This window comes from Artemia franciscana, chromosome 7 (genome assembly GCF_032884065.1).
Source record: "Artemia franciscana chromosome 7, ASM3288406v1, whole genome shotgun sequence".
In the NCBI taxonomy this organism is placed as follows: Eukaryota; Metazoa; Arthropoda; class Branchiopoda; order Anostraca; family Artemiidae; genus Artemia; species Artemia franciscana.
The window spans coordinates 61824780-61851856 of record NC_088869.1 but is presented as its reverse complement, the minus strand read 5'-3'; the positions used below and the strand labels follow the sequence as shown (position 1 = coordinate 61851856).

The window sequence follows — 27077 nt, the reverse complement described above, 5'->3', positions numbered from 1 at the left end:
GTGATCCAAGCACCTGCCTTAACTCTTAAGAAGCTTTTGCTTTAATTCGAAGTTTCTGATTAGTGACAGCTTGAGAAGTTGTGCCAGAGAAGTGTTTTTGGATGGATTTTATAGATTTTACAAGAGATTTTTAGGTAGTAGCCTAGCACATACCCTGGACTTGTTAGTTTCATTTCCTGGTTTAGTTGAACATATTATGTCCAGCAAGGCTAAGCAAATACACATAAGCCCAGTTAAAGGCCATGATAGGTGGGCTGTCTGTTCTACAGTATTGGATGAGAGGTCCTCTACCATAGTGTGACATTTGTGAAAAGTGGATTTGTGGTGATTGTCTGGACCTGTCCCCTGGAGAATATAAATTATTAAGCAAGATGATGCAATCAGTTACTTGTTTCCTGGCCATGTCTAGCCTGCAAAGTTAACCTCCCCCCCTCCTCTTCAGTGAGCAGGCTATGATAGCAAAGATAGCTTCTGTTATGGATAATTACTTGAAGTCTTTCATGGAAGATCTTAAGACGGAGTTTGCCATCACTAGTCAGTTGACCCAACACTTTCCCAACTGAGAACTGAAATTAAATGTGACATTTCTGCTCAGGTTAGTGATTTTGCCAATAGGGTATCACATATTGAAAATTCACTGCAATCACTATGCTCTGTTTCAACTATTCAGGACCTAGTGGCTTCTACAGTGTCTTTTCAATCGTATCAACTTTCTGTAGCCCAATTAACTGAAACTGATGTTTGTCAGATAGCACATTCAGAGCTCCAGAATTTCAAAAGACGTTTGAATATTGTTGCATACGGGATCCCCACCCAGATTGAAGATAAAGTTTTCCTGTATAATTATCTGTTATGCACTTATGGAGTTGACATTGGTGCCACCAGTCAAAGTAAAAAGACTTTCAAATAGCCATCAATCCTCTGATAACCACACCCTCCTCTCCTTTTCTCTGTGCAAATAACTGAATTTAGAAAGCAAATAATACAGAAATCCTTTGAAACAAAAGGATCAGTCAGTTTCTATGGTGATAGTCCTAGGGAAGATCAAATAAAGCACAAAGCTCTAGTTGAGGAGCTGAAACACAGAAAAGCTAATGGAGAGGCAGATTTAATAATTTGCAAGGATGTCATCATTAAAAGAAAAATTGCCAATTGGAGCAATCCCCCTGACTGTTCCAATGTCCCACTAATATCTGTTAATTGTGTACATGTTTATGGACTTGCATTACCAATTTTTTTATCAACTGACTAGTATTGATCATAATAATGTTTCCCTGTCTGATGCTGACTTGTTTCTTCTGCAACAACTTGCTCACCTTTTGTTCCTTCTTTGTCATTTCATAGTGCTGTATTGGACAACTTTACTAGTCCTTTGGTTCCTGCTTACTCTAGTCCTGCATTTTCTCAGATTCCTACTTCACAAGGAATGAGGTTCTTTAGCTCCTATGTTGATAGCCTCCCTAATAAGCTTTCTGAACTTTCCTTTTGTGTGACATCAGAAGAAGGGGATATTGTAGCAATTCCAGAAGTTTCACCAGAAAAACACCATGTCAGTCTTATCCCCAGATGAAATCAAAATCAATGGTTACCAACTCTTTTTTAATCTGAATTCCCCACTTTGCCATAGAGGAATGTGCTTACATACAAGAGGTGGACTAAAGATTAGTCTCATTCAATTTAATTCTCTGACTGCTGATGGAATTGAGTCTATAATAGCAACCATGCAGTAATTATTTTGGAGTTATGTTTTCCTACCAAACAACCTTTTTCTAAGCAACAAAAATATGTAAACTACAAACTAGTCTCTAAAAAGCTTGCCAACATCAACTGGAAAAGCTTATTACTGATGATATTGATGAGAGTTGGTCAAATGTAAAAACGGAGATTCTGCAAGTCCTGTACCAGAATTTTCCAGGCAAAAAGTTTACCCTTTTCAACTACTAAAGTAAGCAAGCTAACAAACAGAAAACACTGAGCATGGAATTGCTATGGAAAAAATAAGACTGCAGAAAATTATAAATTCTTCAATTTTTTTGTAATCAAACAATTAACCAAATAAATGAGTAGAAGAGAAGTTTTGAGGAACAATTGGCTGAGGGAGTAAAGGATAACCTCAAATCTTTCTGGCATTATGGCACTCAAAAATGTAGCTGTCCCAGATATCCTGCACAATAGTCAATCAATTGCTGATCCTGAGCTGAAAGTTGATATTTTCAACCAATATTTCTGTTTTTTTCCTCCAATTCCAGTGTTGTTTATCCCACACCTCCTTTATATCACAAATCAGGATGAAACCAATTCTGATTACTGATACATTGGCTCTAAAGGAACTTACATCCCTAAAACTGAAGAAATCTGCCAGTCCACATTAACCACATATCCTACATGAATGTTGTAGTTTTGTGTCAACCTCTTTCCCCTGCTGTTTAAGTTATCATTAAATCTTAGACTACCTCTGTATTGGAAAACTGCAAATACCATTCCTACATTTAAAAAAGGTAGAAAGGACCTTGCTGAAAATTATTGACCCATTAGCAGGACATCAGCAGTTGTTAAGGTTCTTGAAAGAATAATCAACCCTGCAGTTGTTAAACACCTTGAAGCAAATAATGTTTTACACATTTTACAATATGGCTTTTGTTCAGGAAGATCTGTTGACACCAACCTCCTTGAATTTGTGTTAGCTACAATTATTCTGCATATTATGAAGTAAGAATTGTTTTCTTAACATGTTTCCTTCTCAATGGCCCCTAATCCAAATATTTACAAAAGAAACTAAAAGCCTTACTCCCCAGCACCATTTCTAAACTTTCAGATGTTATAGGGTAAAAGACCACTTTTCTTTGCCATTCTAGAAAGATAGAGGATGAATTTTTGGACAACCCTTATTTTACTAAAGCATAATGCAATGTGAGAGTAGTAACAAGAGCCTTTCTTCTTTGTGATATGTTCACCAATATTTGTCAGCATAAATTAAAATGTGGTCTCTTTTTTCACAAGCAATTGAAAGGAAAAAAATATTTAATATTTTTGTGATTTACAAAATAGATATAAAGCAATAAAAGTTACATTTTTAGAATTGGAAGAAAATATGTTAGAGAATCTGTTAATATGTGAATAAAACTGAAACACCAAAAGGGTATACACATCAAAATAGGATAATTGGTACTTCCAAAAAGAGGTCCTTCTTGGCAAGTCAATAAACTAATTGTTTAAGTGTTTAATCTTAAAAAATTTTAATAGTAATAATACTGGCAAGTAGCTTAGACTTTTAGCTATACATTAATATATACAATTCTTCTCAATTTTTCCTTGGTAACCAAGTGTGAGGGTTTAGTTTTATATAATTTTGCTCAATTGGATACTAGTTTATTACCCTAATTTCTCCAAAATTACAAGATTTAAAGTGGATTTAAATATCCTCTATACATCCTAGGCTTTAGGCACACATGCAGGATTTTTAGTGGGAAATCCAATAAAAATAAATAAATAAAAGGAAGTTTAATTCTATGAGAAATGGGATGCATAACTAGGTTATTTATTTTTTTAATAATTCAAAATTTTGGTAAAATTCTAGTTAATTGACTTCTTGCTATCTCAGAAAAGGTTTAGGTTTGGAAAATGAAACTTTCAGGGATGAATCTACAGACTAAAGTATGTCCTGGGAAGGCATTTTGAAACAACTACCTCTACTCCTTCTCCCTCTAGAGGGCCTTGACCTTTGATGACCTTTAGAAATATGTGTGTTACAAAAGTGAAACCATGTAAATTAGATCTTCTGCTTAATTGAAGTACAACAAAATTATTTTCAGCATCATAGCTTTGCTCAATTCCATTTTATAAGGTTTTAAAGATATGCAAATACATTTCCTAAATTTTGAAAAAAACAACATTGATATGGCTCAAAATTCTACTCAAATAACAGGAATTGCATTTTCTGAACTAAAAGCAGAGAAAATCCAACTAGTAACTGAAAATTAAGGCAAAATGTAAGGTATGCCTGTCATGTAGGCATATTTCAGGGCCCTCAAGAGGGAGAAGGAGTGGAGGTGGGTACTTTAAAATACCTTCTGCAACATACTTTAGCCCGTAGACCCATTCCTGAAAGTTTCATTTTTACTAACCCAAACCCTTTCCGAGATTGCAAGAAGTCAATTAACTAGAATTTTACCAAAATTTTAAATACTGTGCTTGACATCACTATTCCTGTCTATAGGCCCATTTTAGACCCTGACTTTATTACAAAAATTTTTATCAGGCCTAGCCTATCTCAACTGATATTTACTAGAGAGAGAAGCTCCTCAACTACAATTTCAGCTTTTGTTATTATATGCTATTCAATTCAGAAGTGGTCATGCAAAAGTGTTACTACAAAAAAATATAGGACTACAAACCAACATTATCAGCTAATCCTTGCATACAACCTAGGGCTATATCAGACCCATTGAGGAGAGAGGAAGCAAATGTCATGGTAAGAACTATTAACTGGACCTAGGCTATATTTGAAATTGGCCTAGTGGTGAATGGGGAATCAAAGGGTACCCTAGCTAACTATTTCGTTATTTATAACTTTTAGCTCAGAAAAAGAATCTTGGCACAAGATAACACTGAACTCAATTTAATTTTAAATATGGCTTAAAATGGGAGAGCACATACATGAAATAAAAAAAAAATATGATAAACTGATGACAGTGCTTATTTTTCCAAGTGAGGCTCAGTTTTGAATAATGACATTTGCTTTAAGCAGACTTAACACAGGCGTGTTTTTCTATGACAAATCGGTCGGCTGTAGCAAATTTAGGTGGTTTCTGGTTTTATATAGACAATGTGGGTTTTTTTGCTGGAGCTCATCCTGAAGTTCTGTGAGCTCATGGTGCAGCTGGAAAGGTTTTGTAAGCTGCTTGAGGCCAGCATAATCTGTCATTTATGTCTGCCTCTCTGTTACCACTATTCTTGTTAAACGAATGGTAGTAGTTTAACTGCTCCTTCATCGCAACGCAATTTGGCCACATTAGACAGTATTCATTCAGTTGGAACAAAACTATATCTATTGAGTTAATCAAAAGAAAAAAATCCCTTTAATTTTTAACTTTCCTGCCGTTGCCACGTTCAGCGGTGATATAAAAAGCAAAGTTGACCAAACTCCCTTCAATGATTTTAATTGCATCTCAGACAAGATATAGAAAGAATCGCCTAACACAAATTAATTACAGTCTTTAATTAATTATTTTGGAGATACTTTTCCCATAGCCTGCTTTGAGATGATATAAATTTAGTCAAAAACTGCAGGAAAATGTATTGAAAATTCATTCTACTGGTTCCATATTCTTTAATATTTAAGCTTTACTGTTTGTTTTATCTTATGACACGTGTTTTACTGGTGTGTTATTTCGATTTACTGTTTCTTACTGTTTGTTTTAATATATTATAATATATTTTAGCGATATATATTTTGTCGTAAGATATCAAACAGTTCGTGGTAACGAACTGTAGTAAAGAGCGACCCGGCTCAATAGTAACCAAAACTCTAAAAAATTGAATTATGATATCAATAGCTACATCAAAAGAATCGCATTTTAATGCTGATTTTAAATATATAAGTTTAATCAAGTTTAGTCTTACCCATCAAAAGTTACGAGCCTGAAAAAATTTGCCTTATTTAAAAAAATAGGGGGAAACACCCCCTACAAGTTGTAGAGTCTTAACGAAAATGACACCATCAGATTCAGCGTATCAGAAAACCCTACTGTAGAAGTCTCAAGCTCCTATCTACAAAAATGTGGAATTTTGTATTTTTTGCCAAAAGACAAATCACGGGTGCGTGTTTATTTGTTGGTTTTTTTTCTTTTTTCTTTTTCCCAGGGGTCATCGTATCAACCAAGTGGTCCTAGAATGTCGCAAGAGGGCTCATTCTAACGGAAATGAAAAGTTCTAGTGCTCTTTTTAAGTGACCAAAAAAATTGGAGGGCATCTAGGCCCCCTCCCACGCTCATTTTTTCCCAAAGTCAACAAATCAAAACTTTGAGATAGCCATTTTGTTCAGCATAGTCGAAAACTATAATAACTATGTCTTTGGAGATGACTTACTCCCCCACAATCCCTGGGGGAGGGGCTGCAAGTTACAAACTTTGACCAGTGTTTACATATAGTAATGGTTATTGGGAGTGTACAGACGTTTTCAGGGGGATTTATTTTGTTTGGGGGTGGGGCTGCGGGGAGGGGGCTATGTTGGAGGATCTTTCCTTGGAGGAATCTGTCATGGGGGAAGAAAAATTCAATGAAAAGGGCGCAGGATTTTCTAGCATTACTATAAGAAAACAATGAAAAATAAATATGAAAACGTTTTTTCAAATGAAAGGAAGGGGTAGCATTGAAACTTAAAACGAACAGAGATTATTACACAAATGAGGGGTTCTAAAAACACTTTAGCATAAAGGACGAGTTATTTAGGAGGAGATAAATACCTCGCTCTTTATGCTAAAGTATTTTTAGTAATTTAAACTATTTATTCTACGGCCTTTCTGATTCAGGGGTCATTCTTAAAGAATTGGGACAAAACTTACGATTTAGTGTAAAGAGCGAGGTATTAACGAGGGTACAAACCCCCTCGTATACATAATAAAAATATAAGATTATGAAAGTTTGTTACGCAAGTTAATTCTTAAGTTACGTATATTTTTTACTAATAAAAACATTCGTTAAAAATTAAAAGTTCTAGGTGCATTCTTGAGTAACCGAAAAATTGGAGGGCAACTAGACCTCCTTCTCCACCCTTTATTTCTCAAAATCGTCTGATCGAAACTAAGAGAAAGCCATTTAGCCAAAAAAAGAATTAATATACAAATTTCATTTTAATAATTTATGTGAGGAGAGCCAAAACCAAACATGCATTAATTCAAAAACGTTCAGAAATTAAATAAAAAAAAGCTAATTTTTTTAGCTGAAAGCAAGGAGCGACATTAAAACTTAAAACGAACAGAAATTACTCCGTATATGAAAGGGGCTTTTCCTTCTCTTTACGCTAAAGTTTGACTCTTTGCCACAATTCTATTTTTTAAAACAATTAAAAGCTTTAGCGTAAAGAGCGAGGGAATGCGGAGGGGACAACCCATTTCATATACGGAGTAATTTCTGTTCGTTTTAAGTTTTAATGTCGCTCCTTACTTTCAGCTAAAAAAATTAGTTTTTTTTTATTCAATCTTCTAAGAATTGAAGGTAAAATGAAAACGATTCTTCACGATTCCAGGTTCTTTTTTTTAGGAAGAAGGCAAAAAACACCACTATGGTACAAATTCATGAAGCTAAAAACTTGGTTCAGGGAACTCGTAAGACGAAGAAACCAGGCAGCAATGCTCCTTTGTTTGTGCAGGAGTTGCAAGAGTCACAAATCTTTTCACAGTCAGAAGCTCACCTAGGGAACTTTGGAAAGATTCAAATAGAAATACAAATTTCAGACTCTCCTTCCATATTTTCGTTCAATGACCCTGTAACTGGTTTACATACAGAAAAAAAACCGTGACAAGGCAGGAATTTTCAAAAAAATGCTCCCTTCAATTTTCCTGCTGATAGCATCCTCAGTTGTGATAGAAAAAGCTAAGTGGACCATATTCCCTTAAATGGTTATGATTTTACCTCAGATGAGATATACAAAGAACTGATTAAATTACGCCAAAAAAAAACAAATAACAACAAAGCCCTGACATTGATGGCTTTGCTAGCACCATGGTAAAAATTTAGCTTCTTTTTCTGTCAAAACCAGCGACGATTTTTTTCGCCACTTTTCCATGTAGTTTCTTGTCCATCTTCTCGGGAAAAATTGTTAGTGAAAACTTTAGTTAAAATTTGATATAACTTTAATTCTTCAAGGTACAAACCTATGTCTAATGCTACTATAGCCTACAGAGTAATTAAACCACTTATTCGTTAACCATTTTCAAGAATTCTTCAGTAAGAACAGACTATGGTGTAATGCACAGTGTGACAACTGAAAAAAAAGATCCCTCAACATTTAGCTTCTTGACATAGTCAGCAACTTTCAAGGGGGGGGGGGAGGTCGGGATTCTTTGAAAGAGTTTAATAGGGTTCTAAATTAACAACGGCTTTCAAAAGACTGTTGCTTACAACTCCCCTATATGTCTCACAATTGGTATCGGCCTATTTTTGGTTTCAGTGTGTACCTTACTACTGAAGTTGTCAACCCCTTTAAACTTTCAAACTGGTATATCTCATGAAGGAATTTTTGTACAAAAAATGGATGACATATACTTTGATCAGCTCATCAAAAGCTATCGACTGCCGTCGAAAAAAAAAAATCTATCTGTCTTAGTTCAAAAGTTGACTTTTTTGCCGTAGGCCAACTTTCTAACGTCATCACTTAGAAAGGAGCAAAGGATAAACTCTAATTTCTCTAGCAATGAGAGAACTTTTAAAGTTTAAGATGCACATCTGATACCATTTCTCTACCGCAATCCCAAGTGCGAAAAACCGAATGATAAACTCAGCCGAAATCACGGAAGCAATTTCGGACCCGTGGGAAAATGCCGCTTTTTTGCTTCTCTAAATTTTTCTATTTATCACTCAAAGAAGATATATTGGCTGTGGGGCAGGGTAACTGTCGCATATATTTAACACTTATAGATTTTAGTTCATCTTCAATTTGAAACTGGTGCCTGCCTGCTTGCCTGCTAGAACGGAGCTTTCCACTCGAAAGCAGAAACATGGTTTGATGAAACGAAAGCTTGGCTGCATAACTTCAGATAGTCCTCTCTGACATAGGCTATACAACTCCTCTTCACTTCACACACTATAGGCTCTGGCTCAAGGACAAGCAAAAACCATCCTTTTTGGCCCCAGGCAAGAGTTCTACGAAGCTTTCCAAAATGTAAAGTCATATTCATCAATCCGGCCTAAGGTCCACACTTTCCGTAAAAACCGCAGAGGTTAGACCCTTACCACTTTCTAGCAATAAGCTGAAATCGGGGTGCTAGGAACAAAAAAAAAAAAAAAACCACGACAAAACCAAAGTGTTGCTCTCGCAACACAATAACAACAAAGCCCTGACATTGATGGCTTTGCTAGCACCATGGTAAAAATTTAGCTTCTTTTTCTGTCAAAACCAGCGACGATTTTTTTCGCCACTTTTCCATGTAGTTTCTTGTCCATCTTCTCGGGAAGAATTGTTAGTGAAAACTTTAGTTAAAATTTGATATAACTTTAATTCTTCAAGGTACAAACCTATGTCTAATGCTACTATAGCCTACAGAGTAATTAAACCACTTATTCGTTAACCGTTTTCAAGAATTCTTCAGTAAGAACAGACTATGGTGTAATGTACAGTGTGACAACTGAAAAAAAAGATCCCTCAACATTTAGCTTCTTGACATAGTCAGCAACTTTCAAGGGGGGGATTGGTCGGGATTCTTTGAAAGAGTTTAATATGGTTCTAAATTAACAACGGCTTTCGAGCTATCCAAAAGTATAACGAAAGCCACCAAACTGTCTTTAGGATTTCTACCTTTTTCACAGGGAGAACTCAGCAAGTTTAAGTTGGGGATCTAGAATAATCATTGGTTCCAATCCCAGGCGAGTTTCCACAAGAAAGCTATCTTGGCATAGTGTCTGGTCGTCAATTATTTATCTTTCGTAGTGCATTTTTTTTAAATGATATAAAGTCATATTGTTCTAATTAGTCAAGTGCAAATATAGCATCCCTACAAATTGATAAAAATGTAATTTTCAACTGACGGGACTGAAATTCGGCGGTAATAATGTTAAAAATGTTGTTGCATTAACTATATTTACAGAGACCCTCCTAGCTGTTCATACAAATTTGGTGCTACCCCAAACGCTGCAGTGGTTAAAGATTTTGTCGTCAAAGGGGTCAACTAAAAGTGACCCCCCTTAATATATATTACTGTGCCTATTTATCAAATAAACAATTAAAGAATATTCGTGACCATCTATAATACGTTTTCTTTTGATGACAACTTTTAATATTTTAAAAAGATCGTCAAAGCAAAAATATTTTTGATACCGCAAGCAGTGATCTTCAACAATTCCTGGTAGTTAGGAAAAGAGACACAACAAACTTTGGGTAAAATAAAAAATTAGAAGGAAACCATCTTCATCTGAGAGTATCTTCAAAAGGAAATAAGAAAAATCAAATAACGCAGAACCTATGTGCTGAAAACACTATTCATACAAATTTGGTGGTACCTCAATTGCTGAAGTGGATATGGTTAAAGATTTTATCGACAAGAGGGTTACCTAACAATCAGCTTTTGCATGAAGCCAAGAAGAATCTCGAAGCTATTAATGTGAATTTGGTGCAACCTCAATTACTGGAGTAGGTACGGATAAAGATCCTAGAATAAGCTTTGAAAAAGACTTAAGATTCTAATGCAGGAGCAACATTCGATTTTCTCTTTTTTTCCCACTAGTACGCCGATTTCAGCTTATTGCTAAAAAATGCTAAGGGTCTAACCTCCACGGTTTTAACAGAAAGTAGGGTACTCAGGCCACATAAATAAACTTGACATTGCAATTTGGAAGCGCATAATTCTTGCCTGGGGCCAAAAGGGTAGGATTTCGCGACGAATTAAGCCTCAGCCTAAGTTAAAGTCTTGTTTCGTAGCCTATGCTGAGGAGGACTATCTGAAATTGTACAGCCAAGCTTCCTTTCCATCGAACCATGTTTCTGCTCTTGACCGGAAAGCTCTGTTCTAGCATACAAGTAGGCAACCAGTTTCATGTCGGTTGGACTAAAATGGAAAAATGCTTAAGATACCTCGATTTTCACGTTTTCCAAGAATTCCGGTTTCCCCTTCCAACTCCCATCAATGTCACCAGATGTGGTCAGGATTTAAAATAAGAGCTCTAAAGCACAAGATCCTTTTAGATATCAAATTTCATTAAGATCTGATCACCCTTTCGTAAGTTACAAATACCTAATTTTTTCTAATTTTTCCAAATTAGAATGGTTGCCTGATCTCAGAGCCAAAGAAATTGGAGCTTGGATAGGCTAATCAAAATATGAGACATCAGTTTTTCCGTACAAAAATCCATTCAAGCGAGACATCCTTTTAAAAATTTCGAAGTGTTGACAACCGTTTCGGTAGACATTGTGGGGTCAGCATCTTTTGCAAGTTGGTGTGCCTATTATTTAATTCTGATGTATTTGAGGGTAAGAAAAACTTGATTTCATTTCCGCTACATAGAGGTGCGTACAAGTAAAAATAGATTATTCGAGCACAGTCATCTTCTTGGTTAAAGGGGTTTGAAATTTCTGCATTATTTATTTATTATATTTATTTAACATTTGATTGAAAGAATGAAGAATTGATGCTATTCAAACCCGGTAACCCCATGGATGCAATCTTGACAAAACTTTGTCATAAGCATTTTTCACACGTAAAAAAAAGAAGAAAAAAAAATGAATGGAACAATTTTTATTTCAAGCAACGGCTTTTTATTATGTCAAAACATTAAACAAAGAAATAAAATTGCTATAACTAACGTATTTTCCTGAAAAGCACTAGTGGATTCTTTAGAAGGCATAGGAGGCGCTAGCACTACTCCTATTTGTGGTAATTTTTATTCGTTTTAAGTTTGACGTGATTATCTACTGTACTTTCTGTTCGCTTTGGGTTTTATTTATTTATTGTATATGATTTTTGTTAATTTTAAACTTGAATAATTGTTTGACTTTACTTCTTCTCGTCTGAGATTAATGTAGCTCTACTTTTGCTTGAAAAACTTCTTTTGTGGGAGACGTCTTTAAAAATTAATTTCTGTTCAATTTTAATTGAAATTGCTTTTGTTATTGGTTAATAAAATGCTTATTTGTAAAGCCTTTTCTCTTTAAGAGCCACCACTTTGAATTACTATTTATATTTTGATAATATTTTAATATAGTTGTTCTACAGAACTTTGGATAGATGGGCACGGGAAATATTATTCAAAAGAATGGATTGAAAGTCTATATAATTGCTGAGAATAGAACGGAAGCCATTCTAACCCTTTTCATGTTTTGACATTTATGACAAACATATACTGATTGACCGTTCCCTTACAAGGGTCTTATTCTGTTATATTTTGATTGATTACTTATTTGTTCAAATAATGTATTTGAGCTCATTTATTAATAAAAAGGAGGAAAAGAACAAGTCAAGAATCAATGCAATCAAATGTGTTTCCAGTTAAGGTTGCCTTGGTTTTGAAACTTTGACTGAGGTTAATTTACGACTTGAAATCATGGGTGCAATTTGCTATAGGGCAGGGAGGGGGTAACTGCCTCCAGACCTCGGTTTGCCACCGAGCTGAAATTTAATTTATTCAAAAATCTTGTCAAAACTAACATAAGCCTGGATAATTCAAGGGTCAACAGAAACAGGTCAGTTTTCTTTAGTATATATTTACTTTTATAGTATTAGAAATTATCTATATAGTACTTTCATAGTACCAAATGGATCATTTTTCAATTTTTACTTGAATTGGGAAAATTGGTTCCATCTTTGCACCCCCTCCCCACATTTTGACAAAATTACACCACTACTTGATATTTTAATCAGATCAACATAAAAAAGGAAATTGTACTATAGAACCCATACAGCCACTTTTTAAACATAAATTTGTTTTTATGAGCTCCTCTTGGTCCTCCGTCCTAAATAAAAATTTAAAATCCTCAGCCCCGATGATATCCGTAACTGTGTCTATATCATAGTGATTAACTTTTTTTTATATACAAAGTTGATTTAATTTAACTTTGCAATTGATAAGCACCCGGTATACTGGTAAATGATATATGGCAAATATAAACGGCTTAAACTTAGTTGGACACAGTGGTGTAATTTTGTTTAAATCTTGGGAGGTGGGGGGGGGGGGGGAATTGTAGTCGATTTTCATGAAAAATGACAGCAAAAAATAAGCCATATAGTACCATAAAGGCAAAAATATACTAAAGAAAATCGATCTGTTTCTGTGGATGCTTGAATTATGTAGGCCTACCTTGGTTTTGATAAGATTTTGAAGACGCTAAATTTCAGCTGGGGGCAGTTGCCCCGTGCCCATAGCAAATTACACCTCTGGTTAGACAAGCAATACATTTTAATTAGTTTGGTTTATGAAATGTCAGCTGTTGTAATTGTTCCAATCTTGATCCCAGCCCAAATTTGACTAGTACTTTAAGGTTCAGAGTCCAGCATAAAGGGTTAAAAGGTTTCAAATGAGCTTTTAACAACTCAAAGATTTTGCAGCGCAGAAAAAAGGATGTGTCACTACCCAAACTGAAATGTGATTTGTCGTTTTTTGTTCAAAATGGGCAGCTAAAAACCTCCGGTAGAGTCCTCGTCAATGGTAATTCCAATAATATACCTTTGATTTCGATCCGGAGCTTTTCTCGAGGGATCTCTAGCTCTTTTTCCTGTAATCGTGTCTTCGCAATAAACTTTTCCTATTAGAATGAATCGAAGCAGTATTTACATTCTTCGACCAGCATTAAACGAAAAATTTTTCTCACTAGACAATTTCTTTAAGACGTGTTTATAAGCCTTCAGTTACTGTGGGCCATGGTTCGCTCTTTATTAAGTGGCTCTTGAGCGGGCAACAATGGTATTCAGGGAGCCACTTTTTGATTTCTTTGGGATCTTTCTCTCACCAAAGGGCCTTACTTCATCCTCTAAAAATAGAAATAAGGACATTTTCTAAAGACATGAACTTATTCATTATTCTTGTCTTTGAATCCTATTGTTTGGCATTAATAAAAAATTAACAATAATCAGAATTATTTTTTTATTACTGGATTGTAGAAGAATTGCCACCTTTACAGCTAAATAAGAAACCAACAACTTTATATCCGGATAAACTTAATTTCCACAGATCTATCAATAGCACTCCCTCTCCTACAATGGGAATAAAAAGAACCCAAAATTCACAAAAATCACATGGTTATAAAGAGTCAAGGGGTCTTCTTTGAGTAATGCACCTATATGCATATTTAATTCTTTTTCTCCTTCAATGTAAATTATCAGAAATTCACAACAAGTGCATTCAGTAATGCACCATAATGCATATCCAATTCTTCTTCTTCTTCTTCGCCGTGAATTACCACATCCATGTGAGTTATCAGATCAAAAAGTGTCAGTAGTAAATTCAAAATTGTGAGATAAAAACTCATGCCAATGTTTTATTCTCCTAGCAACAAAAATGTAATCAAATAGGAAGAAAAAAAAAGCATAACTAATAGTAGGTACATAAGAATTTATCACTTTTCGGACGATAAATTAGTTCAATTGCAAAAGGTGCAAAATAGTAAGCCAATACACCAATATAAGAAAGAAACATATGGTATTACAAAGTCTACATAACAGCCCTTGAAAAAAAACAAAACAAAAATTAACCATAAATTAAAAAAAGATAATTTCAAATTACTGATATTTTTCTCGTCAATTAAATCACATTTCAGTCTACCACAAGCATGTGAGGAAGTTATTCCAAGCAGACCCCTATCCATCATCATCATCAACGGGTATGTTGATTGCATGAGTAGTTTCTGGTAACAGACCTAAAAATCAGCCTTACTTTACTGATCAACAAATTTCCCTTTCATTACTTGCCAAAACGAGTTAATGACAATCAATCAAATATTGGAATCAGCTAAGGAATTAAGTTCAGTCCCCATGTTCAGTGTACTGGACGCCCGCTCTTTCGACTTCCTTAACCAGGACAACAGAGCTATCCATTATTTTTTCGTACCTAATGTAGTAAAAACAAAGTAGTAGTTAATAATAGAACGAAAATTTGTTGCCGAAAGGACTAATAATGGTGAATTTAAACTAATATACAAGCAGCAATAATCTTGTCTGGATTCAGTTAGTCTCTAGTCAAATTATTTCAAGGACTGTAGAAAACATCCTTATATAATCAAAACGGAAAAAAACGCCAAATACACATTGGCGACTTTGAGAAAAAAAGATACAACATTACAAAAGAATTTCTCACACTTATACTATTACCACTTGGTAATAGTTGGTAAATAAATCACAGTCTCTCGCATCCAACTAAATCACTAAAACATACTACAAATCACACCAAGAAATCTTTGAGATACGGTTGAGATTACTTCTACTGCTCCTTCTTTTTGCCAATTGGAATTGCAGAACGGATCCTGAAAAAAAAGAAGAAAAAGATAAATCATATGTAGTCAAAATATAATTTGAGTGGTTCACAAGCCGTTCAGATTATTTCCACATTTTTTTTTAAGTTTTTGCGCCAAGGCAATCGATTGACTCTTGACTTTGGACAAACTCCATGCCGAAATTTGCTCCAAAAATGACCACGCTTAAACATAAACGTAATCAAACAATATACATAAGATTATTAGGTTGTGGCTACTTCCTTTTTGGGTTAAACAATATGGTCAATCAATTATCTGTAACTGAAAAAAGGAGAGGGGTACGATCAAGTAATTTCTCAATTCCCTCAAACCTTCTTAGGAAACCTCACTCTTTATCTGTCTAGGTACTCTTTATCTGTAATTGTAATGTGCCAATACAATTTGGCAAATTCCACTGCCAAATTGTATATTTAATAGTACATACCAAAGTGCATAAGAAACTAATACCAGTAGGATCTTCAGTAATTTACATTGGAAGATAGGGATTAAAAAGGATTGGCGCTACTGACAGTGTAGCGTCTAGCGACTCCATTAAAAAAATTGAGGATTACAAAGAAAATTAGACAATTGATAATTAATAAACAATGTTTCAGGATTAAGGCTGGAGTTTCTCACTAAAAAGTTAGCTAATGCTTTCATTTATATTCTAGAATTATTTCAATTTAGTCAAAGTCCAGTCTCCTCAAGAAAGACTAGGTTAGCTTGGGAAACTGTGAAAAAATCAATTAAGACTATTTAACTTCAAATTTATGAGCCTATTGGTGATACGATTCTGTTTTCCTTACCCTCGCCTACATCTTAAAGTACTCGCCCAAAAAATTCGGTACCAGTTTAGGGCAGGCCAAAAAAGGAAAAAATATCCGTATCCCGTTTGGCATTGACAATTTTTTTTTCAACGCTAGCGCAAGTTTCCATTGTTTCTCAAGGGGCGAAAGGGAACCTGGCTTCTAAACTGAATTTCGACTCTAGCTTAATTGTTGCGACCTAGCTTAATTTTCAGTCATGTGGAAAAGACATTATTTTTTTTTTGGTTGATTAATTTTGCCAAAAAATTGTTCCGACCTCGAGATCGCATAAAAAAAACATAATAAGAGAAGGATCTGATTGGACTTTTTAAAAAGATTTTACAATGAATAAAGTATGAAATGGTAAATTTAGGCATTTTTATCGAAAAAAAAAATAAGACAGAACAACAAAGATTGGTTTATAAATTCCTTTTAGAAAAATTCTTGATACCTATAATAAAAAAGAGTTCTTCCGGTATATAAAATGTTTTTTTTTCTTAGCAAAATCGCGTGTTTTTAAAGATTTGATTCGTGTTGGAACGGGTCGCTCTTTTATTTACGAGCTGTATATTAATAATAACAAGCAAATAACATAAGAAAAACAGGATAAATGTATCTCTAAATTCCATTTTTGAAATTTTCATTGACTGCTAAAAGAGGCGACTCCACATTTCTTAATATAGAAACAAAAGTAAAGATCCATTGGGATTCATTAACACAAAAGTGCAAAGCTTAAAGTAGTTAATATTTAAACAATTTGAAACATTAACTCCAGAATTACTGATATTTCCTAAGATGAAATAAAATTTAAATTTGGACTATTTTACTAGAAACGATTGGACACAATCATTTCCCCAGCGAGATCATCTTACAAATAAAGAATAAGTGCCAAGATATTTTCTTAGCTTTCAACTTGCACGTGGAAACAAAGTGAATTATTTCATGCCAGGGAGAGTAGGGAACCAATTTATATAAAAAGACCCACACATCAATAACAAAAAAAAAGAAAAGAAGAAATGAATTGAACATTGACAGAACTTACTAGGAAGTAATGTTTATAGCCTAAATTTTCTTTAATAGATTAGGTTGTCAATATTTTTACGATTTGCAATATTATAAACAAAAAAACAATTTTTTTTAAGTCCCAGTAAACGACATCAGAACAAAATCCTTGATGTTTTTTTTTGGCGAAACAGCATTCCCAGTAGGGAACATCAGCTGGCTTTATTCAAAGAATGGCCGTATTCAGGGGGAGGAGAAGGGACAATTTAACCCCTGCCCCCCGAAATTTTTAACCGACTCACACAAATACATGTATATATATATTTTTAAATGAAAATACCTTGATAATCACTGATCTTTTTTGTAAACTCCCCTCCAAAATTAATTTTGACCCCCCCCCCCTCAAAAACAAAAATCTTGGATATGACCTTGATCCAGAGTATCTATATTTTTAGTTTGTTTTCTCCTAATTTAGGTTTTCCCCTACATTTTCTTTAATTTATTTTAATATAATTCGAATTTTCTTTTTTTCAGAGACTGCTCACAGCCTCTTAGAGTAGAATCCTGCATATATGCCTGGCCCTGGTCTAGTTTCTTAAAATTCTGAGGTCCTAGGATCTCTCTGTAGAACTAAATTTCTCTCATTTTATTGAATGATTTCTTCGTTAAGCTAGCGTTCAACATGTACAGAACAATTACATAGACTCCAGGGGTGAGGGACTTCAGCCCCCTTTGAAAAAGTTTCAAGATTCGTACGATTTTACCCCATAATCTAGATTTTTCACTTTTTGACGACCCCCCCCTCCCTCCAGAAAAAACTGCATAAATACTTGCACAAAAGAATTTAATAAAGACGGGAATAAAAGGCAGTCGCACTGAAAGAGAGATATCATGAAACAGAGAGAACACATACATTTTTTGGATCTGTTTCGTTATACCAGTACCACGATTTAAAATTTGTTATTTAGTCGTTCACGGCCAATAAGTTGAAACAAAGAGAGAAGCATAGTAAAATATACATGAAATGTATAATTTGTGCTATATATTTGCATACTCGGGGGTTTTCGGGTAAAGTAAATTCTAGGCAAAATAGCAATATAAGTTTGCAAATCAAGATCAGAATGTTGGAAGCTAAAGTGATGACAGTGGTCAAGTTTGGTTCTGAAGCATAGACGCTCCGAAATACGGATATTTTCCAGAGAAATTGCCTACGGATTGTTTTGAATACCCGAATGACTGACCGTATTTCAAACAGTGGGCTGTACGAAAAGTGTGGTTCCATCCCACTTTCTAGGGCTATAATGAGAGAAAGGTCGGGTCGAGATGGCTAGGGCACGTATGCTGATGAAGAATGACAGATTGCCAAAAATTGTCCTTTTCTGCCTTCAAAGGATAAATGAAAAGCAGGTCGTCCTCGGTTTGGGTGGGAGGACGTCGTAGGAAAATTTTAAAAGGGAAATGAGAACTTCTTCTGGGAGGATGTTAAGAGGGAGGCTGAATAGATTAGGATGGAGGAGCGTGCGTAGCTGTGTTGGCCTCAAGGGGTTTGGTGCTGCGGTGGGAAGGGGTTTGGTGCTGCGGTGAGTTGTTAGTAGTAGTGCATCATTCCTAAAAGCGCTTCCATTACTTTACCTCTTCTCCCTTAATGTGCAAATATATAGCCCAAATTATATATTAGCCATACATTTTGCCATAATCTTTTATTTTAACTTAATACCCGTAAATTTAAGGAACTTAATCCGCGAGTAGACGAAACAAACACAGACCCGTAAATAGAGGCACAGGCATAACGGATATTCATCACTGTTCAAACGCCATACGGGCTGACAATTTTTATCTTTCATTCTCCTTATAAGTTTTTGCAAATATTTCATCGAAAATAGACAGTCACGCATTTCCTACATAGTTTGAAGGGAGTCCAGAACTTCCGACACAATCAATGTTTCTCTATATTATTGACATATGTCTAGTAACCTTTAGATTGACTTAATGATGTCATAGATACGCTGATTCATACACCCAACTTCTCAATTGACATTTAAATGATTCAGAACAAAAAGATAAGAATAATCTGAAAGTTACTATTGGAAAGGATTTAACATTCTTGAATTTAGTTTTTTATCCACTTCTATAAGAATTCGTTAAGCAAAAACAGAGCAAGAGCAATTAGACAAATGCACATTTTTAAATGCTCGAATTCGCGAAAACTGTTAATTCTTCCAGCAAAAAAGTTAACTGGACAATTAATACAATATAAAATAATAAATAAAACCATAAGAAAATATAAAAATATAAACCATAAAAAATAAAAACCATTCACTACCTTTTCTGCAGCAAAAAAGAAAAGAAAGAAAGATAGGTAACTTACTCAGTAAGACAAAAAAAAGAAAAGAAAAACTACCAGTTATGTTTCTTTTTCTTGGAAAGATTTGATCTAGATATAAAATCTTTCTTAATTTAATTTAGTGATTGACCCCCGGTGTGGCAAGTTTCGGTTGGCGACAGGTTTGCTACTTCTTCCCATAAAAAGATCCAGCAACCGAAACGTCGATTCGATGCCCTATACCCCAGCAATGGCTCCGAAGAATCTTTCTCCTTTCTTCAATTAATATAAACGACCGGAAAGAGATACGGCAAAGGACCAGCCAAAATCCTACTTGGGCTGCCACTGATGTTACGTTTTTCCATAGCTGTAGATGAGATTAAATAAGCCTCTTTTCTTTCCCCTTTTCCTAAAGCTCTATTTCAATTATATCAACAATGCTTACCTTAATAGCTCGTTAATGCAAGTTTTTTCTTTAATTTTTTTTTATTTTCGGAAATGTGTAGAACAAGAATTCCAGAATCTATTTCTGTTCAGAAAAACTGTGCTTACTATCTGTATGTGTTTATTTATTCCAAATGAGGAATACTTTTTCTTGACAGGCACCAAATTATATCCTATTTCAAAACAGGCACGTAAACGAAAAAAATACATAAGTATAATAGAGTAATTCACAGGAGGGGCTCAAATCCGTAAACCCCTCCGTGACCACTCAATAAACAAAATATAAAACTAGGTTACAGTAGAATAATACGGGATTTGGCCAAGATTAAGAGGGGATCCAGAAAATACCTTTTGACAGCTATTACATGAGGAAACAGTATGTACTTTTGATTCCTGGCTACATCACTGATTGAACCTTTTATCTAGATTGGCCAGCACTATATTTTCGAATCCGAGCTGGGTCAGTAAAAAAAAAAAAAAAAAAAAAAAAAAAAAAAAAAAAAAAAAAAAAAAAAAAAAAAAAAAAAAAAAAAAAAAAAAAAAAATATAGAGCCAAGCAGTCGCAAAGCCCATTGTGTAGGTTTTGCTACCAGTAGGAAGAATCTCTCCAACATATTCTATTTGATTGTCAGGACCTTTTTCCAAAAAGAAGAAAGCTTTTAGCTAAGATTTGCAGCCTACTTTAGCAGCACTACACTTTAAAAATCAGTTATCAAAAAATTCTACAATTCTGATTTTCTGAGTTTCTGAGATTTTGGAGTTTCTAAAGAATATTAACGTTACCTTGTGATTCCATTACATTTTTACCTGAAAAAGACAATGAAAATGAGCTCGCTTATTAATGTAGATCTGCTGTGCAGAAGAGAGCGAGAGTGAGTAGGAAGAGCCGTATTGGTACCAGCCGGCTTCTAGGCCTTAAACAGCTTGGGACAGGTTTCTCAAGTACTCGCACTTCCCACAAACCAAACAGAAGGGAGGAGAAGATAACAAAGAAGGATATACCCTCATACAAATTCTGGAATCGGAACTTCGTGATGCAAACATTTTTGGAGGCCTGTTCTCCAACAGGAAGAAGAGGTCGTAACAGACAAGTGAAGTCCTTAGACCAAAGCATAAGGAAAGAAAAAGAAGAGATACCAAGTTAATGGCCACTTAAGTGTTCAGGTGAATACGCGTAAAATTTTGGGTAACAGCCATTAAATATCTCGAGGTGGGCATCAGGATTTTAGAAATGCCTAGGTGGGGCGTAGCCCAAATTCGGTTGGGAACCACTGGTCTAACTTGATATTTTCTTCTTTGATTTTTTTTAAGACTGATATAATTATTTTAATAGATTTTATGTTGATTGTTCTATACCCGAGAAAAAAAACAACCTTGATTTCCCTAATTTATTTTTTATTTGCTGTATTCTTTTCTGATTGCGAAAAGGGGAATACAACAATCCAACCGAACACTCAAAAAAACAAAACAAAAAAAAAACATACTTTTCAATTAGAAGCCCTTTACTACAAACTGGGAAGTGACTATTTTTTCATTTTTTAGGGATACTCCTCCCTTTTAATTATACTGTGGTTGTGGGATAATTCTTCTGATTTCTCCCTCTTAATTGGGTTCTGTGGAGGGATACTCCTACATTTTAGAGAAATTGGGAAACTTACTTTGAGGATATTTCTTGATACTTGCTTTGAATCATTGCCAAATTAGAATCGATTACTGATTGATTCGTCTCGTACACTTTCGGAAGGGAAAATACAGCCATGTATCCTTAAAAAAAAGGGAAGTTAATAATAATATATTAGCAACCAGATCTCAAGGACAGGAATTTATAACAGGCAAATGGGAGGGGGGCAAGATACAAAAAGAAGTGAAATATTATTATTAAGCTGGTAAATTACCTCTACACTCATCCCCAGAATATATTTCCGTTTTTTTTCTATTTTGACAAAATATACACCTCCCCCTCTCTTCCCCAGAAACGAAGTCTTGTGTACATGCATCGGTCTTTTCTAATTTGTATAGTCCATTTCCATGAAGCTGTCAAAGAAAATAAAAAAAAATTACTTACTTTTGGCCCAAGCTCTGTATTTGTAATAAAGTAAAGATATATTTAGAAACACAAATGGTTATCTCATTGGAGTGAATACACCAGGAGTGAATACACCAAGAGTGATATTTCATGTCCAATTGACTAAGAACACTTGAGCACCTTTATCACTCCAGCAAAAAAAAAAGACAAGCAATCTCAATAAAATAAAATGACAGATGACCGATAGCACGTGACGACAAAAAGATGAAAAAAAGGGAAAGACTAAACAGTAGCACCATACCCCTCTAATACTCAAGCGAATTTTATTTTTTGTCTTAATTCGTGGAATTCGAATATAATTCGTCTGTTTAACAAACTACAATTAAACAAATTCTCAAATAACATTTGCATTTTAGATGCCAGGTGAGGCAGAAAAACGCCTGGTCCTACTGCAAGAAGATGAAGAAGAACCAACCACCAAGACAAGTAGCTCCTTTTAAAAGCGTAAAATACACATATTTGTTTCAGACTCGTCAAAATAACCCTCCACAAACAGGCAATGAAATAATTAGCAAAATCATACCTATCAGGTACTCGAACAAATGGGTATTATGATACTGAAATGTTGAAAATCAACGAATTTAGAAAGAAGACATACGAAAATATAAAAGACTTGTGAAGAAAAGACAATATTTGTCAACATCTTTACTTAACTCATATCTATCTATCTTATTGAATGAGCGATAATAAATAAATAAATTACAATTTGATTGTCGATAATATAGAAAAATTTGTCGGTTAAATATGCAAAAAGGATTGCGAAATAAGATAAAATTAAATTGAAGTTCTTGAAAAAACTTCACCGAGCCAGCTTGGTCCCCTATTACTTAATATATAAATGTCATTATGCATAATGCCCAATGTTACATTATATGGTACAATCATTTTTAAGTACTGTCTTTTTTTTTGTTACCCGGGTAGAGCAAGATTCAGTGCCTTCCCGAAAAGTTAGATCCCAATACCGTTAGATAGTTGAAAATTTCAGAAACAGATATAAAGCTTGAATTACGACCAGGCAAGAATATTGAATATTCAAATTTCCACCCCTCTTCCTTCAGAAGAGTAAGCTGTCGTTAACTTTGAATATTATTGAGCTATAGGACTTTAGCTACCCGGAACAGAATTACTATAGCAGAATTATGTTAAGTACATTTTTCAGATCCAGGTTCTACCACTGCTCTAATTACCTAGTGACTCTTGATAAAAATCCTTCCTTCAGGACAGTAGGCTGTCATTAACTTTGAATATTGTTGAGCTACAGGACCTTAGCTACCCAGAACAGAATTACTATAACAGAACTATGCTGAGTACATTTTTCAGTCACAGATTCTACCACTCCTCCAATTACCAAGTGACTCTCGATAAAAAAAAAGAAAAAGAAAAAAAAGCCAAAGATTTCACACTAATTTCAAGCCAAATAAATAAGGAAGGGGTGGAGCTAAGAAAATGAAAACTTTTTTCCATAAGCTAATCCAGCTCGAAGATTTATTATAGAATTTATTCATTCACTCAGAACTTCTGGAACACGACTTGTCAAAAAATCACCAAACCTCAATAGTGCCGATCAGGCATTACGTTTCATACCACATTTATCATCTGGTCGATAATACTAATATTTCAGTCTTAGGAAGCTCCTATTAATAAATAGGACCAAAAACTGACTGTTTAATTATAATTATCATTACTGACTGGACTTGGATTGTTGACAACTTGTCGGCTTCACATTTCCGTTTATCCATCCGATCGTAAACAAGCAGAATTTTCGCACTAATTGTCTTCTTTGGATTACAAACTACTTTCTTATATATATATTTTATGTAGGCTATAATATTTTGCCTTTCAGAAAAACAAAACACCTTTCACTTACCTTACCGATGTCAATTTTTTTGTATTCCTTTCTTCTAGAAGGTATGAAGCAAAAAAATCCTTCCATTTTCCAAATCAATTTCAAGTTTATTATCTATTATTGATGCTAGGTTTGAAAAACATTTTCTTTTCACATTAATTTCATGTTTTCTTACATGTTTTCTGGATGCTAGGTAGCAAAAAAAAAAGAAAAAAAAGCTTCATTTTATGTTTTTTGTGCTCTTTTCCAATACTAAAAAGGGCAAAGTAATAATCCAGTCAAAATACTCACATAGGCATGAAGAAAAAGTGGCATAAATACCAGACATATGACCCAAAACTGATTTGACAGTAAGTGATAAATTTTTTATTAAAATGCACATCTGCTTTTGTCTTTAAGGAAAAACAAAAAAATAAGAAAGCGCGCTTAAGGAAGCCCAACTAGCTAATGTGGCTATGGACGCTTTTTGGCTTGCGAGTTCAAGCGACTTTCGGTCAACTCAATATTTAATTTAGTTCTTGTTAGTGCAACTATCTGAGCTTATGAATAGGGTGCAAAATTTGACCCGACACTCCAGACAGGCGGGCCAGTCCCCTTAGGCTTTGGACTGGACGCTTGTTTGCCTGCATTTCCAGGCAACCTAACGGTCATTTTTTAATTCTAAAATTCGGTCAACCTGCATGAGACTAGGCAGACGTGCCTCTCCAAGAGCTAACACATAATTATTTGTCCAATTTCAGAGTCATAGCTACTCCCGCGGTTTACCCATGCCTTTTACCAAAACACTTAGAAATCTATAGGACTCCCCGTACGCCTGCAAGTTCAGGGGACTTGTTAGTCATGTATCAATCCTAAAACACGGTAGTCTGCCTGAGACTCTAAACAGGCGAGCCTATTAGACTTAGGTCACTTGTTCGCCTGTGAGTCCAAGCAAATTCAGTTCCCCTTTTGCATACAAGTTCAGTCAACATTGTCCATCATAAACAAACCTTAGCTATGTCCAAAGATGGATGGATGGACGATAGACTATTCATCAGCAGAGGGAAATGACATCATTTTTATATGTTCCTGAAAAAGGCTTATGCCAGCTGTGCCTCTCTCTCAGACCATCAACTGTATATGCTTTTTCTCCAATTAGTCATGGATTGATGGCAACTTGATTTGAATTCAAAAAGCAGCTTGAAACGATAGTCAGGCAGACTACCGTGTTTTAGGATTGACATGTTTTAGACCTATGACGAAAAAAAATATCTGGAAATCTCATTTATTTCAATGGAAACAGAAGTCTTACATATAAGGGGTTTATTTTGATATTTCACCAGAAACAACTGAATTATAGATTTTATTTTGTGACTAACTTGAGTTGGTGGGATTCAATTCCAATTTTTTATGTTTCTGGTTTTTTGGTTCTCCTTTGCACTCAAGGCGCCTTGTTTAATACAGGGTAAATATTTCCTCTCTTTTTTTCATAAACCTTAGAACCGTCTCTCTGCAATTTTGATGAAGAGTAACGACGAAAAATTAACATGAAGAAGATTTTCAGGTCAAACCTGAGAACCCTGATTCTTTAAGAAATTCCTCTTGGTTGTTTCCAAGTTACAAAGTTTTCAGGACAGTATGAAACTTTCATCAGTGCTGGCACGTTCAGCCACGAAAATGAATAAGCAAAACTAATTAGTCAAATTTGAAAACGCTTTGCATCCGTAAAAGAATTCAAACATTGGCGATCTGCTGGTTCTCAACAGGGCTTTGGAGTCGGAGTAATACAGTGACGGTCCTGGCCTCTCTTGCACCCGGGACAAAATCTTGATTAGAGCCCCTCCCCCCAGTCTCCCACAAAATTTTTAGGTCAAATTTTAACGAAGTTTCCATTTATTAAGGAAACTATTTTCAATTTATCAATTAATAATTTATTTTTTAATTTATTATATAAATTATGAATTAATTAATATTGTGTTAATTATTTTCATTCATTAACTGCACTCTCTACTTTATTAATAAAATTTCAAAATTACAAAATGATTACAACCGTTAGATTATTTGTTTGAAATGTTGCACCCCTAAATTTCTGCACCCGGGGCAAGTGTACCCTCTGTCCCTCCGCTAATACCGCTCCATAGAAACATAAATAATGCAAAACCTTTGGAGTCGGAGTTATGGAACACATAATGACTGTAGTCAAGCATGGACTAAAAAGCGGCAATAATAGACAAAATCCATATTGTAGGCTAATTCAAGTGAATAGGATTTCTTTTGCACCATAGTACTACAGTGCTACTACAGAAACAGTTTATTCAATTATTTGTATCACCATTGAAAAATATACAAATATTATTTGCAATTACATTACATATAAAATGCAGAAAGATTGAAAAATGCTTAATAGATTAACAGACAAACCCCTTTCGGACTCTACAGCAATTCTGGAAACGCAGAATATAAAATTTATAAGATAAATATTAAATAGAAACAGGGTTATTAAAATCATATCTAGAGTTTGATAAAACTATGTGCTTTTTATGAAAAGGGAAGTATTACAGCACAAAGTCGGAGCAATTATGTTTTAAGTTACAGGAGTCGGTATAACTTATAACTGACTCCAAAGTCCTGGTTTCCAGACATTTACACCTTCAAAAGAGCGCTACATCTTCTTAAGCTAATTGGTGGAATAGATTTTTAGCTTATATCTGCTGATTTTCAACCAAAAAACCAAAAGCTGCAGGACTATACATAATAGCGTTTTTGATCAAATGCAGGTACACGACAGACAAAAGAACTTAACATTCAAATTTGAATACTCTTTGCTATCGCCAAAATAAGGACATGAAGCAAGTCATATTTACCTAAAATCACAAGCGTTAGTCCATTAAACCAACATCCAACATAAGTAAGAACCCAAAGAGCAAGTCCAAACTTGAGCGAGTCGAAGGAGTCTTCAATCAGTAAAACATGACGCAGATATTGAGTAGCGCAATTGATCTCCTGAACAATGATATCTGAGGTTTGGCGGGCCTTGTCCTGGGAAATATTAACGTCGGCATCGAGGTAAGTCCTAGAAAAAACGTAAGCAATAAAACAGTCGTATAAAAAACGAAAGAAATTATAGGAAGCCATGAAAATCTCAGAAAATTTTCAGGGGGATACAGTTATTTTTCGGCCCACACAGCCAAGATCCCTGTTAACGATAATGTCAGTGTCTTCATTTTCTTCAAATTCCCTGATCTTCATTCTCAATGAAATACTTGAGTCCATCTGTATGGAAATGCCCTAGAGCAATGAGACACGAAGAAAATACCCTAGAGCATTAGAGCAATGAGACTTGAAAACACAATATTTTGGGTGAAATGATGGCTGAAGTTTATCATAGATGTTAGAATGGGTAGAAGATGAAAGGTAGAAGGTGGATTGGGAGGCAGGGT

At 34.8% G+C, this 27077-nt stretch overlaps 2 protein-coding genes across 7 annotated transcripts in view; both read right to left on the bottom strand.

Moving 5' to 3' along the window:
• LOC136029572 (glycogen phosphorylase-like) overlaps positions 1-27077 on the bottom strand; it is a 302996-nt gene that overhangs the window by 115170 nt on the left and 160749 nt on the right. For 2 of the 5 annotated variants that reach the window (XM_065708066.1, XM_065708069.1), the window contains exon 1: positions 4657-4749. The exons of 1 other annotated variant lie outside the window; for it this stretch is intronic. Coding sequence is in view for 2 of the 4 variants with exons in the window: in XM_065708064.1 (XP_065564136.1) it covers positions 4395-4400 (6 nt within the window). In the remaining 2 variants the exon portion in view is untranslated. Of the gene's footprint in view, positions 1-4394; positions 4416-4656; positions 4750-27077 lie in introns of those variants that run through there. 2 more of the 5 variants (XM_065708064.1, XM_065708065.1) reach the window with 1 other exon arrangement.
• Positions 13775-27077, bottom strand: part of LOC136029571 (reticulon-1-like) — an 82992-nt gene continuing 69689 nt past the window's right edge. For both annotated transcript variants that reach the window (XM_065708061.1, XM_065708063.1), the window contains 3 exons: positions 26502-26710; positions 21385-21490; positions 13775-15163 (listed from right to left, as the gene is read on the bottom strand). In XM_065708061.1, coding sequence (XP_065564133.1) covers positions 15121-15163; positions 21385-21490; positions 26502-26710 — 358 coding nt within the window. In that variant the 3' untranslated portion in view covers positions 13775-15120. The remainder of the gene's footprint in view (positions 15164-21384; positions 21491-26501; positions 26711-27077) is intronic.